At 37.3% G+C, this 19,323-nt stretch overlaps 2 protein-coding genes across 2 annotated transcripts; one reads left to right on the top strand and one right to left on the bottom strand.

The window, feature by feature from the left end:
• Positions 1–762: 762 nt before the first annotated feature.
• Positions 763–4,957, bottom strand: LOC141427710 (uncharacterized). Its single transcript, XM_074087304.1, has 6 exons — positions 4,786–4,957; positions 4,276–4,382; positions 3,405–3,592; positions 3,079–3,275; positions 1,351–2,185; positions 763–1,008 (listed from the first exon to the last, which is right to left on the bottom strand). The coding sequence occupies exons 1-6, from the start codon at positions 4,861–4,863 to the stop codon at positions 902–904; spliced, it is 1,512 nt and encodes a 503-aa protein (XP_073943405.1). The 5' UTR covers positions 4,864–4,957; the 3' UTR covers positions 763–901.
• A 216-nt stretch (positions 4,958–5,173) lies between these two features.
• On the top strand, positions 5,174–19,088 carry LOC141428002 (E3 ubiquitin-protein ligase RNF10-like). The gene is made up of 11 exons (XM_074087655.1): positions 5,174–5,806; positions 5,912–6,086; positions 6,682–6,873; positions 7,309–7,399; positions 9,800–10,021; positions 11,498–11,656; positions 12,898–13,372; positions 13,935–14,071; positions 14,242–14,356; positions 15,907–16,124; positions 17,415–19,088. The coding sequence occupies exons 1-11, from the start codon at positions 5,713–5,715 to the stop codon at positions 17,634–17,636; spliced, it is 2,100 nt and encodes a 699-aa protein (XP_073943756.1). The 5' UTR covers positions 5,174–5,712; the 3' UTR covers positions 17,637–19,088.
• Positions 19,089–19,323: the final 235 nt, after the last annotated feature.

Below are 19,323 nucleotides of genomic sequence, written 5' to 3'. Positions count from 1 at the left end.
CTCGCGCTGCTCTAATTGAATACATAAAAAAATCAAAATAAGTAAGTAAGTATATCCACGTGAAGTACCCAATAGGTTTTCATTCCCGAATCACATGAATATATACACTTTCGAAAGGTTTCGTCGCTCCGAAACTTCTTTTTTTTAAATAGCAAGAGGTCATTAATATAGTCAGTCAGTAGTATCTCTAATTTCTCTTAGTAGTCTGTGCTCATTTCGATTAACTTGAGATCTGTTCCTGGTAAGAAGGGTCTCGATCACATGCACAAGCAGATAGACTAATATTAATTCAATCTGGTAGTCACAATTGAAATTCCGGGATTTCACAAAATTACCAAAATGTATATCGTGGTCTTCATTGAGGTTGTGTTAAGAATACCGTCTAAAATTTCAAGACTAAATCCAGCCGTTTAAATTTCTAGATTTTATCCCTATCACGTGGGAATATCGGTAAAAAAAGTAGCCTGCGTTATTCCAGCAGTCCAGCTACCTACATACCAAACTTCATGACTCTAAGCCCACTGTTGTTATTTCGAGATTTTATCCCTATCCCGTGGGAATATCGGGATAAAAAGTATCCTATGATTTAATCCAGATTATTAAATAACTTTTTGCCAAATTTCATCCAAATCCGTCCAGCCGTTTCAGCGTCAAGAAGTAACAAACATACTCACTCACTCACAAACTTAGGATTAGTAGGATTAGCGGAAAAAGACAAATAATTAAATTCATCTTTCTGTAGTATCAAAGTTTTATATTATTATATTATATACTCTTATTATTCGTAACAATCACTGTAACAAAATTGACTTAAATGTACTTTTATCAAGCGATAAAAAAAACAACGAACTTACATATTGTACTTAGAGCAAATAATGCAAGAAAAATTAAATGAAACAAATTAAAAATCAAAATCATCACTGCTGGGAGATTCTATACGAATCTGAAAGTCTTGCGTTTTCGCTACCGAGTCTGTTTTGTCTTCAGGAAGGTAAGTTTTCGAAGAATCTGAAATAAAAAAAAAGATTTGTAACGTATCATTCAGTAACTTCGTTTTTGAAATGGTTTGATTATATTTCCAGAATGAAATATTATATTATATTTAAAAGCCCATACAGTGCATAATTACATATGATATTTACCACGTGCTTTACGGTGAAGGAAAACATCGTGAGGAAACCTGCACAAACCTGCGAAGCAATTCGTTGTGTGAAGTTCCCAAGCTACACTGCGCCCGCGTGGGAACAACGGCCCAAGCCCTCTTATTCGAGAGGAGGCCTGTGCCCAGCAGTGGGACATTTATAGGCTGGGATGATGAGTGTATAGTCGGGCCAGTTTTGAAATACCTACCATTATCGATACCAGTCATTTCTACTGATTCCAAGTTTATTGTTTGCGTGCTACCAACTTCAATAGCCATGGAATCTGGATCTGGATGTTTAGATTTATTCGGAGAAACTACGTTAGTACACTGTTCGAATGTTTCGTTCGAATTTACGGTACTTGGACCGCCAACAGTGTTCTCAGTTTCCTTTATTTCTGAGTCAGAATTTTTACTGATTTCCTTTACAATGTCATTTATAATATTCCTCGGTTTCTTATTGTAATGAGCGCTTTTCGTTGCTTCTTTTCGCATCGGCGTTGCTACATTTGTTTCTATGTTCAGTTTACTCTCTTTTGACTTTTTATTATTGTCAAATTGTCCACTATCACCATCACCGTTATTAAATGCGGTATTATCTTCATCATCATTACCAATTAGGACAGGGTTAGTTTTCTTAATCTTTGGGGTCCCAATCAAGATAACATTTTTCCTTTTGTTATTTTCTCTGATTATTTGGATTTCACCGTCAGACTCACTCGAAACTTCAATAGGGAAATCGACATTAAATTTTCTTTTTAATTGATTTTGGAATTTCTCCAATTCACGTTTAGTTACTTTTCTGGGGCTCACAATCGCGCCTTTGTAAGTACTAATAAAACTGAACTCTGCTAACCGATCAAGAACAGGTAGTTTTTCGGCTTTTTCCGCTAGCTGCATAGCTTTCTCCAAACGTTTCTTGTATTTTTTGTCGTTTATTGTGTGCCTCTTCTTCTTATTGGAAATAAACGGCTTCAAATTTTCCGGGGAAATCCAGGCCCTTGTAACATCGGCTGCGTCGAAGAAAACGACGTTATAGTGAGTCTGAAAAATATTAATTTCATTCATACAATAGTTACAAGTTTTTCTTAAACACTAGCGCACGAATGACTATAGGTTTGTAGCGACTCTAGCGCCATCTAGTGAACAACAATAGATACTCCGACCATGTTCTACATCGCGCTATCGAAGTTTCTCAACGCGGTCGCATATATACAAGTTCCGACGCTCTTCCTTCGGACTTCGGTCCCCAGGCATAACACCTGCCTGGAGAGAGATCTCTCTACTGGAGCCTCCAATTATTTTATATTTATTGTGGGGGACATTGGTGACTCCGACAATGGACACAAACGCAGCCTTCGAAGACATCCAAGACGAAGACGTAGTCTCACAGCAGGCCAGACTAACCACACCGTGCACCACTAGCATGTACCTACATATGCCTGGTGTCTACAGTGTGACAACCCCAACTCAACACAGCTCACCGCAGCTCACGCCACGCAGCTCAACACCATCACACACACAGCTACAGGTTGAATAATAATGTAGGTAGATGTGTTGTATTCGATGAAGTCATTGAAATATGAATTTTCACGATATAATCGTGCTCCCGCGCGCACTATGTGGTGTGGTTTAATTAAGCGGTGTTTCATGTTCTGTACCCTTAGTGTAAGTTTTTGGTTACAAAATACGTCTCGATCGCGTTCACGTTAAAATCTCAATTTATATAGAAACACGAACAGCGCCTCTAGTGGAACGTTTGCGATGTTCGTGTTTCCATATAAATTGAGATTTTAACGCGAACGCGATCGAGACGTATTTTGTAACCGAAAACTTACACTTGACACATCCATAATCCACGGGCGGCGATGATCACTTAACATGAAGTGAATCGCATGCCAGTTAATCGGCTTTTATGTAAAAAAAAAGCTACTTGCCGGTATATCAGAGAAGCCATCGAGCCAATAAAACTGCTCAGTGTCCGGACAGTCGTCAACCATGGCGGGCCACCACGGCCAGCCCGGTAGCCGCGCCCACACCAGAGACCCTGCCGAGTACTCGCTGTGAATCAAGTCTTCTTCGTCAGTAACACGCAGCGGCGCTTCTGGGACTGAACAGTTTGCCATGGATTTTTCTGGAAAAAAAATTCTATCAAAGTAAAAGCTGTTTCAGATTTGCAAATTTTTTCTTAATAACAATAAAGGAGAAGAAATAAGAATGCTCGTTGTCCGCCGCGGCGATTTGAAAGTGTTTTAAAGCTTACCTGGATTCATAGAGCAGTACCACTTAGGAGGTAGCTGGTGAGCATCAACAACGTGCGGTAAATGGCGCCAAGTATCGCAAGAGTCGCATTGCACCCAGAGGCCAGGGCCGCGCCGCCTCTGCAGCCAGGCTAGCCGGTGCCGGTGTGAGAGTCCCGGCCCTGGTTGACTCAGGGCTTCCTTGTAGGCACTGAAATAAATATGAAATGAGGTGCCATAGCTTGAAAGGCACAATGAAAATACCTATTTTCTCAAACATGCTCGGAAATGTATGCGTTAATGTCACGAAATGGAGACATGAAGTTTCTCATTTATGGCTCCCTACCACCTCCCTACATAACTTCTTGGCCTAGGCCATGAAGTATGTATGAAAATCCATTATTGTCCGCTGCTCTAACTTTTTAAATTTGCTTACTAACATTAAACTGACAAAGGAAAAATTACGAACAGCCAACCACCACTACTCCATTTGCGAAGAATTCTGGCTGTTTTTTTACGTTTAAACCGCTGAACCGATTTAGATGAAATTTGGTTACAGATAGTTTGAGACTCTGGGAAGGACTAAATATAATTTTTATCCCAGAAAATTGCATAGTTCCTCTAGGATGGCAAACGAATTATTCGCAGACGAGTCGCGAGCAACAGAAAATTAATAATCATCAGCGTATTTATGCTACGTCTGGCAGCCATAAGCCTATTCTTACACAGTGAGAAGAATTGAGCATGTTTCTGCCTCGCCCAGCACTGTGCAGATTTGGGAACTTCACTTCACTACACAGGTGCACTATTCATTATGAATTGTTTCTTACTAACTATTTTACTCGTATCGTATCGTATCCAAAAATTAAAATCGTGATAAAAAATCTTTTTTACCTGCTATTTTGGGATAGTTCATTTTGATTAGTCGTAACATCATCAGCAAACGTTGCATGCCGATTTTTCGGCTTGCTAGGTTCTTGAGAAGACATGGTGCCATCACACTGCAAAAATAAAAGCAACGTAAAAGAATAAAAATCAAGCTATGTTGAGGGTAAATGGAGATAATAATAAGTAAGCACAGCAGGCAACCTACCTACGCATTTATTTTTGTAAAACGCGATATTAGCAGCTATGTAGCAGCAATATTGCCAGGGCTAAAGTTTTACTTACTAGAAAGAAAAATACCTGATAGGAAAATGATCACAAAAATATATCTATGAGAAAATAGGCAGGATTTATTTTTATCAATTACAAGTCAAATGTTATTGACAGACATTATGTACCTATAGATTGTCAACAACATATAATGTATCTATAGTTAAACTTTAAAATATGCTAATAACATTGTTGTTGTGGCTAATGCCAAAAAATTAACGAATTAACAAAAATGTGCAGTAAAGTTACCGGTGGTTGGCGAGCTTCTTCAACGGGTTCATAAGCATTTTCAGTTGGTAATTTGACCGCCTCCATTTGATCTGTCATATCAGGTCAACTAGCCAACAGAAATCAAAAAGATTTGTTCGTAAAACAAGATTAAGAAGCGTTTAAATTATAATTATATTTTTTAACTTTTCTTGTGGTATAATTTGTTCGATCAACCTCCGCAATTTCTCCCGCCAAAAAACAAATAGTTTTTTGGCCTCTGAAAAAGCAAAGGGTAAAGGCCTTACAGCCACGTCATTTGTCGTAATAAAACGAACTAACAACGGACTCACAAAATCACAAATCATGGGTAGGGCACAAAAGCTTGATAGGCAAAATGCCATTTACGATAGTTGTTAATTTAAATTAAGCACACATTACATCCTAAAATATTTATATTTATTAAAACTGAAAAGAATTACGAAAACCTAAAAATTTTTCAGTGTTCAAAAACGAAAACAAAACTTTTTCGTCTCAATCAAATACAACACTTCTTAAATTTAAAAGCTTACAAGTCAACAAAAAATAACTTCTTAGGGAACATAAATGATAATATTTTTTATATATTTGTAATGGTTACTGATTTTGGTGACGTGGAATAGAAATATTTTTCTTACGGAAGTGCGCACTCAAGATAAGATCGTCTTGCTAGTCGCCATATTAGCGGCACGCAGTGAAACACGGTCTTTTCTAATATTTTCGTCGGTATCGACGAAAGGGAGTACAAGCTACTCCCTTTATTTGTGTTAAAAGTTTTCCACTTTTTCATTACCGCTAGGTAAAGTGTATTTCTAAAAAGGAATATATTTTTTCCTTGTTTCGGATTATAAACATGGCTTTCTAAAATGTCGACCTTTTACGTAAATTTGTTGCCTCTTCGGGGAGAATCCCGCTCCGCTGTTTTTGTTGATGTTGGAAGAATCCAAAATGGACAAAAAGTCTATAAATCGCTCGTCTCAGCTACAATCGAGGGTTTCGGCCGCCGATGGTAAAAAAAATACAGGTGAGTGCTTGGAACAAAAGATGAAGGTCATGTTTTATCTAAATTTTTGTTAAGCTTTCTTATGTCATGCTGTCGGGTGACATGTTTTGATTTGTTTGTACTCAGAATTGACTCATAAGCCTTGGCCAAGAGGCAATAAGAAACGAGAGGGTCCTGGTAGTGCTCCTAAGAATGAACCTAATCGGAAGAATCCAGCGCAGAGGGGTAGGGGTCAAGTTGACCGGCGACCGCGCGCTCGCGGGATCCCTGGCAGCTTTATGGGTGGAACGGAGATCGCCAGGTATGAAATGAAATGTATTTTTCAAAGGAGAAAATTAAATAGTTTCATCAATTTGATGATGCTAAAGAAGTCCAAATTCAATTTGACAGTGGTGTAATCCGATTGCAATGGCGTTTGTCGCTTTCAATGAACAGTCGCTGATGTGTTGCTGTCACTGATGTGGTGGTAGGATAGGGTTTGAATTTGACAAATGCACAATTTCATTTGAAAACTGGGAACATGAAAAGGTATACATGCTTAGGAATTATTTATAGAAAAAAGATGTAGTTGCGTATTACATGCAGACATAACATGCAGATTATAGTTGTCAATTATTTTTGTAATTAAAGTGAAGGTAGTGATTTTACGCAAGTGCAATGCAACTTCCTTAAGAAATTTTGTTAATGCATTTAAACGCACACAGGGCTCTTTTTCTTGTGTGCAAAATTATCTTCACTTTTTTGTAGTATGCTGTGTACAGTCTCCTGCATTAATATCTGCCACAGGGGAGCGTGCAAAAATATCTGACACATACTACCGGCCCTAGAAATGCGAGCTTTGTTGTGTCAGATATTGATGCCGGTGACTGTACTTACGCTTTTATTTCATATTTTAGGCTAGAAGATGATCAGGACCCTGAAATTGGGTCTGTGTATGCGCCTGGAAGCAAGAAGCAAAACTGGAACCATTTGCTGAACTTCATGTATCCCACTCGAGGGGGGCCGGAGCGAAGGGACCAGGGGCCACGTCGTCAGGGACTCACCAGAGCACCTCAGCGGCATAGCCATGACCTCTACCTTCGAGCTTAGTGAGTTTGATAACAATAGTAATGTCTTCTGTAATTGTTATTATTACCTTGTAATCTTGCTCTTCCATTTGTGCTCTTGCTCATTCTTTCCTTGTCTTGCTGTATGGCAGTGGAGGAGCCAAGTGAGGTAATAGCGGGCTGTTCTTGTTCTCTATAATGTCAGTATGTGCCTATTTTGCTTCATCGGCTGTAGGTTCTATTTGTGCTAGCTTTGCAAGGAGCCTGGTAAAAATGGTTTATAGATAATGCAACTGGATATAGAGCTCTTCAAAGTGATGCCTGAATAAATAATTTGGATCTCTTAAGATGAGGGCTTTAATGTGCAAACCATGTATTTTAAATATGTACCTACCTACATGTTTGAATAAAAAAATACTGTTGTTTAAAGAAGTGTGTGATTCTTGTGTTGATCAATGTAATATCTTTTTTTTACAGTTGCCAGTTTGTGGTGAAAGAAGATGGTGACTACCGAGCTAACATACTGGATCCAGATGTGCCCATCAAGTGGGAGCAAATAGAAGAAATTGTTAGTCTATTTGTATTTGATAATTAGATCCTGCTATCAGAGGTGCAATTTGGTAGCTGTCAAGTCATAGGGATAGGTAAGAAGTACTTAAAATTACTAACTAAATGTTGATAATTTTTCTTTATCATAATGACAGTCTAAGACTTAAATTAAACGTGTATATTTTGTAAAACAGGAATAATTACAAAATGGATATGTATTAAAAAAATTCATTAAAAAAATCACTTTAGTTAAACCCAATATATCTTAGCTCTATGTCTATAATTAGGAATATGTCTCGTAATATATTACTAAATTTAAAATATAGTAATATATTATGAGACATTAAAAATATTTTTTTAAATATATTACTATATTTTTAATAAAAAAATCTCATGTTCCCCGTACATTACCAACTTTCAAAACCAGCACTGGGAGAGGACAAATAATTCCTATTCCAAAACCGGGTTGTATAGGGATTTTTTTGTTTTCTTGGACAAAACTAACGTCATGGACCGGTTTACTGCAATACCCGGTTTTGAAGTAGTAAATATTATTGCCTTGTACAGAACCAACGTCGGATATTGGTAATTGGAAAAGAGATTTCCCGTCGCAAAACGGGGTTATGTAGCAGGATTTTATCACTTTTGTTACAAAGCCAAAAAGGTAACAAACCTCTACTACTTAACCAATAGTTGCATCATTTGACAAATATACAAATATTGGCATACTTTTATGACTATGGTATTTAATTATGCAAGTTAATTGTACCATTGAGCTGATCTGACGATGGAGATAGGTGTTCATAGGAAGGAACTCCTAAATAAAAACACGTCGTATATAGGCTCATTTTAATCCTTAACGAGTACTTAATGATTGTATTAAAAACGGTACAGTCAGCCATAATAGCTTGTACCAAAAATCAAATTTTTGCCAGAAACTTTTGTAATAATTCAGTTTGTATGGATTTGTAACGAGAGTGATAAAATTCTGCTACATAACCCCATTTTGCGATGGGAAATCTCTTCCCTCGTACATTACCGATCTCCGACATAGGTTCTATTCAAGGCAATAATATTTACTGCTTCAAAACAGGGTGTTGTAGTAGGAATTTTTATTTCCTCGTACATAACTGGCCCATGACGTTATTTTTGTACAAGGAAGTAAAAAATCCCTGTACACAAACTTATAACACCCCTCTTTTTCGTCGGGGGTTAAAAACCTGGTTTTATACTAGGAATTATTTGCCATTTCCAAGTGCTGGTTATGTAAGTTGGTAATGTACGGGGAACAAGGGAAAAAAATTAGTAATAATATTGCGAGACATATTTCTAAAAATGAATAGAGCTAAGATTATACTACGTTTAATTAAAGTTTTTTTTTATGTATCAAAATTAAAAATGTTAATAATGCATTATTCGTTTTATAATTAGTCCAGTTTTACAAAATAAACACGATTAATTAAAAGTCTGAGGGACTTTTTCACCATCCATTGATTAGTGTTAACTAGCGGTTAGGTGTGATGCCATCTCTATGTGTTGTTGCAATAGTTACTATGGAGACGGCATCACATTTAACCGTCGGTTAACGCTAATCAACGGATGGTGAAACAGTCCCTTAGACTGTCATTATCTCATTATGGCAAAGAAAAATTATCAACATTTGTTAGTATTTTAAAATATTTTTACCTATCCCTAAAACTTGACAGCTACTAAATTGCACCACCAATAGCGAGGCCTATTGATAATTTACTAGATAACAAGCTAGAATGCGTCAATATACATATTAATTCTTATAAATAATATTCATATTAGTTCTTATATTGTTTTTGACAGACATCTTTACAAGCCGTTATAGAATACCACCCAAAAGTAGAGTTTGAATTATATGTCACTATCCCAAAACCATCAAGCAGATTTAAAGCAGATTTAATGCATAAGTAAGTACCTGGGCGACCGAGCTTTGCTTGGGCTGAAACTCGGTAACAAGCGTTTTCCCAGAGATAAGACCAAGTTAAATCAATTTTTCATCCCCAAAAACCCCTACATACCAAATTTCATCGAAATTGTTGGAGCTGTTTCCCAGATCCCCAAAATATATATACAAGAATTGCTTATTTAAAGGTTAAGGTTAGATAGATTTGTAACATTTTTAAACCAGTGGCACAGGCGTGGATTGGTAGGGCATCCAGTAGTCTTAATCAGGCACCGTATGAAATACTCAAGTCCAAAAAATCAAACTTCCAAGACAATGCAATCAAAAGATACTGTCATTAAAATTGTTTTTAACTAACATTTATTAAAAAAACATTTATTTCATTCATCATTATGGGCCATAGATTTGTTAGTAATATCAAATTTAATAAGGAAAGTTTGCTGCCCCATTAAAACATAAAAATAAAATAAAAGCCTTTGTATTCAGATTGTTAGAAGCACCGGTCGCACGGAATGCCCCATATGTCTGGGAACCCCAGTGGCGGGGCGCACGGGCCTCTGTGGCCACGTTTACTGCTGGCCGTGTGTATTGCATTATGCAGCGACTCATGACAAGCAGCCACCTCCATGCCCAGTATGCCATGCAGCATTGCAAGTCAAGGAGATGAAGCCGACACGGATGCTGCAATGGGAGTTTCCTTCTGAGGAGGTAAATATGATTACGAAAATGTATGATTATAAGTCTGCATTATTATGTTTTATGATTCAATTTGTCCATGGTTGTTCATTGTAGGTATTGTTTGTAAGTATCGACTTTTTTTATTGATAGCAACTGATAAAAACTGGTGTGGTAAAATAATTTTGACAGACAATATGATTAGCAAGTTTTAATCTCTTTATCAGTATAAAAAGCGTTAATTCAGTTTTACTTATGTTGTCTCTTCGAGAGTCAAAAATGGTGTAGTGGTCTGACTTATTGTCTTGAAATTTGGTATATACTACTTTAAAAATCTCGTATCTCAAATCAACACGTAAACAAATTAAAACAATGTTCATTAAGTTCACTCTGAAAGATCATCGATTTTGAGATACCTACTTATCAGCTTTTTTCAGTGTTGAAAATGAAAATTTTAGATTTGGTTAGGAGGAGAACCTTACAGTACAGTATCCGCTGTGTGTGATACCATTTGCTGTTTGAATGTGATGTGTTTTTTGAGATGAGCCACAGGAACTGCCTTAAAACTCTCACAATTCCTAACTTTTAGTGGATTTGTATCCCATAATCATACTTTTAATAAGTAATTCAGGAAACATTACCATGGCAACAAGCTACACTAAAAAGTTGACATCCATTTTGCAAGGGACATATTAAAAAAGTGGTACCTATACGCAAATGGCTTTGTTAGATGCTGGCTCAGCCAACAATTGACCTGGCCATTGTGCATGGGGCCCAAACCCTCTAGAACTCTTCTCCTCAAGTCTGAGTTCCGAGCACATTCCAACAACAAATGGGACAAGTCTTCTGCCTTCTGGAAAATCGCACACAGAGGTGATGGTTTAACTCTCATCATGTGTAAGAATTTGTTTGTGGGGATGTGACCGTCCGTGATTGATCCATTTATAAAAAAGGCTAATAAAATAACACACCACTCGTCTGATGAACGCTTGCCACATGATTGAGGATTATAAAAATAACGTCCTCTTCATCACACTTGCTCGTAAATAATGTCGTAACATGCAGGCTACCTTGATTGCAACCCCCCAAATAAAACCCTCGACCTTAATGTGCTTGTCATGAAACCCGTGGTCGGTGGTAAATGAGTCATTGCGCGTACAAACTTTCTTGTCATGAAGCCCAAGGTCGGTAAATGAGTCAATGTGCGTACTAATGCTGCTGGGCCATGCGCGCGCTGCTGCAGGACCACACGCACACGCACGTCAGGCACATGCTGCGGGATACAATACAATACAATAACTCTATTGCACACCGACATATAGCAAGCAGTACAGAAAACAACTAATTATATTTTTTCTTTTACAAATATAAAAATTTACTCGCAAATGTGGTGAAAAACATTGTATGTCGCACGGGCGGTACTAGAATTACGAGCATCGACTCATTAAAGCCCTAGACTCGTTCTTAATTCCTTATTTACCGCCCTTAAGACACAATGTACTATTTCAGATAACCATGTGTCTGGTGCGTCGGCTGAGGGGATCGACCGTGGTCGAGGTGGCGCCGCCGCGTGGCACCGCGCGCGAAACCGCTGCCGAGGCCATCCTGCCTCTCACTGACATAGACAATGCACCATATGCTAAATTCTTTGCTGCTAACAAACAACAGGTAAATGGCTAAACTAAGAAACTAACAACTCACTTCAAAGATGAATAGAATTTTATAGGACCAACCTCAATTCCATACCCTTTAAAATGATACGAAAACAAAAAAAAAATTGAAGAAACTGTGGAAGTATGTAATTGTATTCTTTTTATTTATATGTATTGTTTATTCATAATTTTTTATGTGTGTATCTTGTTCAATGTAAGCGGTAACTAAGTACTTATATTATTTATGTATATACTAATTGTTGTTTATTAATCTGTCATCTCCCAGGATAACAGGATCGAAGGATTTTGGGCACAAATTTGTGCCTCTGGGAGAGGACAGGTTCTTCTCACTGTGCATAAATTACTGTTCGCCTATCTTCAAGTTTTCCTTTCCTGTTTAGGTTAGCTTGAAAAGATCCCTTTTAGGCATAAGTTCGCCTTTGTACTCTTTTGTTTTGTTGTTTTCTTTTGTATTATTTTTGTGTTTTATGTACAATTTATTTATTTGTTATTTATTTATTATTACATACATACATACAAATTACGAAAATAGAAAATTTGCTTTTTTTAATCTGTTAACAAGCAGACTTGAGCATTAGCTCTTATTCCTCGTTGTTAATTTACAGTGAAAGGAACTAAATCGTGAGAAATGTAATCCCTAATATTGCCCCGGGACCTCTGTTTTTAGTAAATACGTTATGATTTAGGTATAGTTTGTAAAGGAGTGTTAACGTTGATGATAATAAGGTGCTGATAAACAAGCATAGAGCCAAGCCAAACATTGCTACGAACATTTACTCGATCATTCTCGAGCAGCGTTTCTTCATCTTTTAGTTAGGAGGGACCATTTTGACAAAATTTCTGTCTTGCCATGGACCACCAACTGTTTGAAGGTAATATACAGAAAAAGTCAAATCGTAAATGAATGAACGATTGCGACCGCTACTTGAATGGCGCGTCGTTTTGCCAATTCGTTGTTGATTCGCGGACCACGAGTTCTTTCAGGGACCACCAGTGGTCCGCGAATCACCGGTTAAAAACAGAGAAATTCTTGTCAAAAAATTTATTTCTCACAATAATGCCAAACGGATGCTCGGCAAAACGCTCGAAATTTACGGTCGTTTCGCTTGAATGCTCGCTAAAACGCTCCTGTTTATATGAGCTTTTACCTGTAATTTAATTGACTAGAATACTTATTACAAGTGAATGCTCAAATAACTCAAATTTATGCGCACCTATAGAACCATGACATTGCAGGTGCGTGATATCTTGAATAGGGAAAGGAAAGAAATTGAAAACCAAATCTTGGCTGAGATAGATACAACCGAAATTGTATTCATGGAGCAAGTTCTTGAAATGCTGAAGTTGAAGGAGGAGTCAATTAATTTACAATGTGATCTTACTACAGTAAAAGAAGATATTGTAGAAATTCCAACTGTTTATGAGAAACAAGAAATTAATCAGGAAAGAGTAGATTGGTTCGACGTAACCGAAGAAGGCGCCGCATGCGTAGAAGTTTTGCAAGAACAAGTCCAGAAACTGAAAGTCAGTGATTCTCAGTTTACTTTAAACCCTGAAGCACCTGAGTTCAATGTTGATGATTTAGATGATAATTTACCAGAGGAATTTCCACTCATTGACTGCGCTGTACCTTCTGATGTAGAGTCCAAAGAAGATTCTTTGAATGATTCCGACAAACAGAATCAAGCTAAATACTTCTATTTTTATCAAGGTAAGGCATTGTTATTGATTGAAGCATAAAACAAATTTCCAAACGTGATTCTGTCAGCTATGAAGATAATCCGTATGGCAGAAGAAAATCACATCAATGAACTTAATGTTTCTGTCTCTTGTTCTTGTTCAATCATAATCATAATTTCTTGTGCATATTTGTGCAAATACCAATACCACACAAGTTATAGTGTGATAAGGGAACGCTGTGGTGTAAATGAAGGTATAGTCACACGGATTGAGAAAGGGTTGCTTGGATGTTGAGCGAATGAATGAAAACAGATTGACTAAGCAGATCTATAAGACGAGCGTGAATGAGCGGGAACGTTGGGAGAGGAAGCCCTAGATGAACGTACCACGATCAAATCGGGGACGTTCTGAAAAAAAGGTCGGGTCAGGAGTACTCTAAACCGACGTGCATGCATGAAAATATTGATGAATGTAGAGGAAGCGAGAGTTGTATGCCAGAATCGTAGCAAGTGGAAGGATGTAGTCTCTGCCTACCCCGTTGGGAAAGAGGCGTGATTTTATGTATGTACACAAGTTTTTATTTATTGTTTTAGCTAATGATGGCCAACAAGTATTCTTGAATAGCCTGAATGTAAGGATTCTGAACGCGTCTTGGGGAGCCTTGGCTGCTGCACCGTCTATCATCACTGGCCGCGTACTCCACCGGGAGACTTTATCTCTTGCGGAACAGGTAACTAAAACAATTAAATTAATTGAGTACTGCCGTACAGAAAATTTTTAGTGATCACAAGTTGCAATCTTTTTTCTTGCGTCACAAGCACACACCCCCAATGTGTGACAGTTGTGGATGGCCCCCAGTAGTTTTCAATTGAAGTACTTATTTCCAAAGTTATGTTTCAGACCAGAAAGCACATGCCGTATACAGCCCACTTGCCACTTCATTGCTCTTTTGACATCGTGGAAATAGAACTGAAGCCACCATATGCTACTGATACAGCAATTAAAAGTTTTTCGGGTGAGTACATTTTTGGTCACCTTAAAAATTGTTTGTAAACAATATTATAGATAGAAAAAAACAAGGTAAAATGTGATTCCAGAACTATATTTGTAATTGTGTAATCTTACCTCAAGTAATATTAGGGTATGAGTTGTATGTCCTTGATTTAATGAGTTTCTTTATCTTCAAATTAATCTTAATTAGTTGAGCATTGTACAGAGCGACCTGTGTATGGCTATGGCATGTTGTGAAGTATTTACAAAAGCTTCATAGTTCGCAATACTGAATTTGTTCTTAAATGTTCAATACGTATAATTTTAAATGTAACTGTCGGGTACACTACATAAATACGAAAAACTAAATTCCGAAAGTCGGAATCACGAATTTCAAAACACCGATTTTTATAATTCCGAATGTTTTAAAACTAATATACTATTCCGATTCTTCATAAATCCGATTTTATAAATCGGAAAATTAAAAATAACTAAGGTTTAAAATTTTCTAAATTCCGAACTTTTATACACCGAACAATAAGAAAGCCGACTCAGTAATAATCCGAAATGTCAAAAATACGAATTCCGATTACTAAAATACCGAATTTCCAAATCCCGAATATCATTACACCGATCAATAATAAATGATTGGCCTAAAACAGTAGTAGTAACTGTGATTGATTTTCAGCCATGTGACACAAGGGCGACGAGCGGAGCTCCTATTCCGCGCAGTTGAGGCGCGAATGAATCAATTCTAACCTAACGTATCCTATATAGGTCAATTTACCTAAATTGATTGATATTAATTCCAGATTCGAGATTGAAGATTCCGATTAGTAAAACCACGAAGTTTATTTTGCCGAATGTCATATTCCCGAATTAGTGATGTCATTTCGGAAATTTGATAGTCTGACTACTGTACTTCGGCCAATAACATTTCGTGTTTATCATTCTTCGGAGTTTTAAAAATCAGATATTAAAAAAAATCGATATTTTGAAATTCGGAAAAATAAATTTCGTCTTTTTAAGTAATCGGAGCTATATGTCTTGGGAATTGTGAAAGTCGGAGTATTGAAAATCGGAATTAGCAAATTCGGAATTAAATATTTCGGAGTATTTGGGTGTTCCCGGAACTGTCAGTAAGTCTTACCTAGAAAGGGATGAGAAAATCAAATCAATATAGAAAGTAATAGAAGTAAGAAGATTCTCTAAAGGCTAAAGACTATAAGCGTGGTTTGGACCTACAATTTGTACTTTCTTTTAGGGATCTGTTTTACTACTCCCTGATGTCTCAGACAAAACGCAGTTAACGCGTTTCAAATGAGATTCTGTCTCCATTGTACTAGCTTTTGAGAATTTTCGGTCCAGTCAACGCGCGTCGTCTCCGCCTATAAACTACGCCGTATGCATAGCCTTTATGCGATAGGTAGTTATGATTTCTTGTTTATTTTGTTCGAATAAATTAGGACTGCATCACAACTATCTGCCTAAAGAAAACTTAACAGAGTAGCGATTCAGGTGTAAGTCATAATGCTGAACTTATAGCCTAACTTAACAAACCGATCATTATTGCAGAGGAGTTGGATCGTCGTGCCAGGATCCGCGCGCGGCATGAGCGTGACGAGCGGCGCCGCGAGCGCGCGTACCACCGCGCCCTGGAGGGCCCGCCGAGGCCCGACTTCAACTCGGACCTCATGTTCCCTCCCACTGCACTTAGCAGCCCGCCGCTGACCGAGCCTGTTGTCCTGCCCCCTGAACCAAGCCCGTCATCCTCGGGGTTGTCTTTCGCTAAGGTAACGCCTTATTCATTGTTGACATGTATAAGTACATACATTTCATGAGACAAAACCTCGAACACTGGCTTGAGCAAGCAGTGTGGCTGCTGTAGTAGCCTATGTAGGTGGGCAAGGTCAAAGAATTATCTGGCACATTTGTCAATGAAGAAAAGTCTTGTTAAGTTATGTATGAGAGTGATTCAAACCTAATTTTCTCTATTAGCCTTTACCCGCTGCTTCCCACGCGTAAACGTAGATGTTGAATTGAACTTTCAGGTTATTTCATAAATTCCCGGGAGAAGTCCCAAAAATTACTTTGTGGATTTGATAAATCATTGCATCCCATGCCATGTCTCTAACTAACCTTATCTTACTTCTTACTAAATGTGAAGTGAGTGAGTGAGTGAGTGAGTATGTAGTACTTCTTACGTGACAAGGTCGAATTTGGATGAAATTTGGCAAAGTTAGTTTATAATCTGGATTAAACATAGTACTTTTTACTCCGATATTCCCACGGGATAGGGATAAAATCTCGAAATAACCCGCTGAGTCATGAAATTTGACATGGGTGTTTTAATTTAACGTTAAACCAGATGTAATTTGAATTCCCATGAGAATTTAATAAAATCCCGGAATTTAAATTCAACTGATTTATAAATCATTTACCCATGCGAATTAACCCTTATAGTTGCTAATATTTTGTGATTATATCCTAATTCTGTGGGAATATTGTGATAAAAATTATCCTATGTGTTATTCCACATGTTCAGTTATCTACATACTAAACTTCATTGAAATCCGTCTAGCCTAGCCGAATGCAACAAATGCACGCACACACAAACTTTCGCATTTATAATAAACTAGCCGTTTCCCGCGACTCCGTCCGTGTAGTATTTTTTTCCTTTATCCTATGTCCTTCCCAGGGACTCAAACTATCTTTATACCGAATTTCATCCAAATCAGTTCAGCGGTTTAGACGTGAGAGTGACAAACATCTAAACATCCAAACATCTTAACAAACTTTCACATTTATAATATTAGTAGGATATTAGTAGGATTTCAGTATCTATCACGCCACGCTACATCTGTCAAATGACCCACATTGGAAACAACAGTGAAAATGATGCCTGAGCATAATGTCTGTACTGATATTTTTACTCCAACAGAAACACTGTTGACACATGGGCTATGAATAGGCAAACGAAACGCTTTATTTAAATACAATTGTCACTTTAAGTTATAGTAATGATACTCCTATTGTTAAAATCCATTTGAACAAATAAATTCAATCGTGTGATTGTTGTGTAGATGGCGGGAACTGGAGGCATGTGGCGTGTTCGAAAAGTTTCTGCGCCGGTCACACCACCGCCCGAAGAAGAAGGCTCTGCCCCACGCGCTCTCGTGCTCAGCGATGCCATCGAAGCAGCCCTGCAATCGGGCATCACCGCTACGCCATCGTCTTCCGGGAAAAAGAGCAAAAAGTCGAAGCATAAAGTCTTGTTCGCCACTGGCATGCATCGCGCTGCATAAACACTTATCCGCTGAGATATATCTGCATCTTCATACTTTTCATTTGGGTAAATGTCTTTCGTAAATGTCTTACAAGTTGTTTAATCATGGCGAAATCTAGTATACTGGCCCTTTATAACCACGGTGAATAAAAAGCATAACCTCGGAAAGCGCCGCAAATATTTAAGAAAAAAAAATCGAATTTACTAAATTACTAAAAGTTGCCAATGCAAAGAACAAATTAACTTAGCTCGGCATAAAGTCTACCAATATTTAAATGGTTAGTGATCTTGGCGGGCATGTTTTTGTGCTTTTTATTTTAGTTAGCATCTAGTTTCAATGTTTTCAGTTTGCTTTGGGTAGACAAATAAAATGTATTTTTTTAATATGTCACGGTTTTGTGATAGTTAATCTATTATTCATTAAAGTGTGAAGTTGTTTTCCTTTTTGGCGCGCTAATACGGTATTTGGCAACTCCTGAAGTTGCCATGTTTTATATATTATTATGAATATATAGATATACAGACAATGTTTGGTGAAGAGAAAACTAAAATAAAGGTAAACCAAAAATATATGACTATTGTCAAGAGGGCGCTATTGTTCTTATTTATATGGCAATAGTTGAGTATAGTCAGAACAATGCTTTCTTTTTTCTTTGGCGACCTAAAACCTGAGGAGGAATGACCTTCTTTCGTAATTAATACTAGTAATCGATGACTCCGATATATCTAGAAAGTTCATTAATAACTAATTATTGCTTATTTTTAACGAGACTATAATGACATCTTGACTTGTCTACAACGTTACTGTTAGCTTTGATGTCAATTTGAAAAGGTTTTGTAGCGAAATAGTTTCATTTCCCAAGCTTTTTTTTTCAGTACTTTATTATAAACATTATTTACAATGATCCGTTGTTGACTACGAATCGTTTTGGGCATTTTTTGTTATTGTTCAAAGAAACCGCCACAGTGACACTGACAATCATTAAAATTATTGCCAGTGAAAGAAATTAGTTCCAATGAAATTCCGCAACGGCGAATAGTCATATATGTTTCTGGTCAGGCTTTAGGTTGAAAATTGAATTTATAGTGATTTTTTGAAAAATCTATATACCTTCCCTTGTTGAATTGAAATGCTTTTCCCTATGCAGCAAGTATGGTGCTACTTGCGTGTGACGTCAGATGCTAGTATGTCTTTCTCTGTCTAATCTTTGATTTCAAACCTTTTTAACTTTGTTATTTGTAAAGGTAGCTTAAAAATTGTTTAAGTTTTAATTTATAAAATATATAAAAAAATAGTCAAATACCGTATTCGACAGGAATACTTGTTACAAGTATCAAAAGACGAGCAAGAGCAACTCTTTTTTACCAGTTATCCAAATTTCCTGTTCAATTAGAAAAAACTATTATACTAAAACTTGTGCTGTCAGAAAATGTTAACTGTTGTGACGAAATAAAAAAGAATGACTAGAGAGGTTTGTTGTTTCATTTTTTTATTTTTTTTTCCATGACTGAATTGGCGTAAAGGCATGTATACTCCTTAGAGGTTGGACCTTGCAGTCTTTCAACCAAGGAAGCCACTTCGCCTAGGGGTAATAATGGGGCCAAAATCACTAAAAAAAATCGCGGTTCTATCAAACCAAAAACATAAACATTTCAATTTCGTACGTCCAAGCGACGAGACAGGTCAGGTTGGTTGCTGTCGTGTG

This window comes from Choristoneura fumiferana, chromosome 5 (genome assembly GCF_025370935.1).
Source record: "Choristoneura fumiferana chromosome 5, NRCan_CFum_1, whole genome shotgun sequence".
In the NCBI taxonomy this organism is placed as follows: domain Eukaryota; kingdom Metazoa; phylum Arthropoda; class Insecta; order Lepidoptera; family Tortricidae; genus Choristoneura; species Choristoneura fumiferana.
This window is presented reverse-complemented; position numbering and strand designations above follow the sequence as displayed.

What these genes read in the sequence shown, in the direction of transcription:
- LOC141427710 (XM_074087304.1), bottom strand. Translation starts at nt 4,863, where the DNA reads ATGACAGATCAAATGGAGGCGGTCAAATTACCAACTGAAAATGCTTAT. An exon ending in GAACTATCCCAAAATAGCAG is followed by an intron (nt 3,593 to 4,275) that starts GTAAAAAAGATT and finishes TATTTATTTCAG; the next exon opens with TGCCTACAAGGAAGCCCTGA. An exon ending in GTACTGCTCTATGAATCCAG is followed by an intron (nt 3,276 to 3,404) that starts GTAAGCTTTAAA and finishes TTTTTTTTCCAG; the next exon opens with AAAAATCCATGGCAAACTGT.
- LOC141428002 (XM_074087655.1), top strand. Translation starts at nt 5,713, where the DNA reads ATGTTGGAAGAATCCAAAATGGACAAAAAGTCTATAAATCGCTCGTCT. An exon ending in GGTGGAACGGAGATCGCCAG is followed by an intron (nt 6,087 to 6,681) that starts GTATGAAATGAA and finishes TTCATATTTTAG; the next exon opens with GCTAGAAGATGATCAGGACC. An exon ending in CGGGGTTGTCTTTCGCTAAG is followed by an intron (nt 16,125 to 17,414) that starts GTAACGCCTTAT and finishes ATTGTTGTGTAG; the next exon opens with ATGGCGGGAACTGGAGGCAT.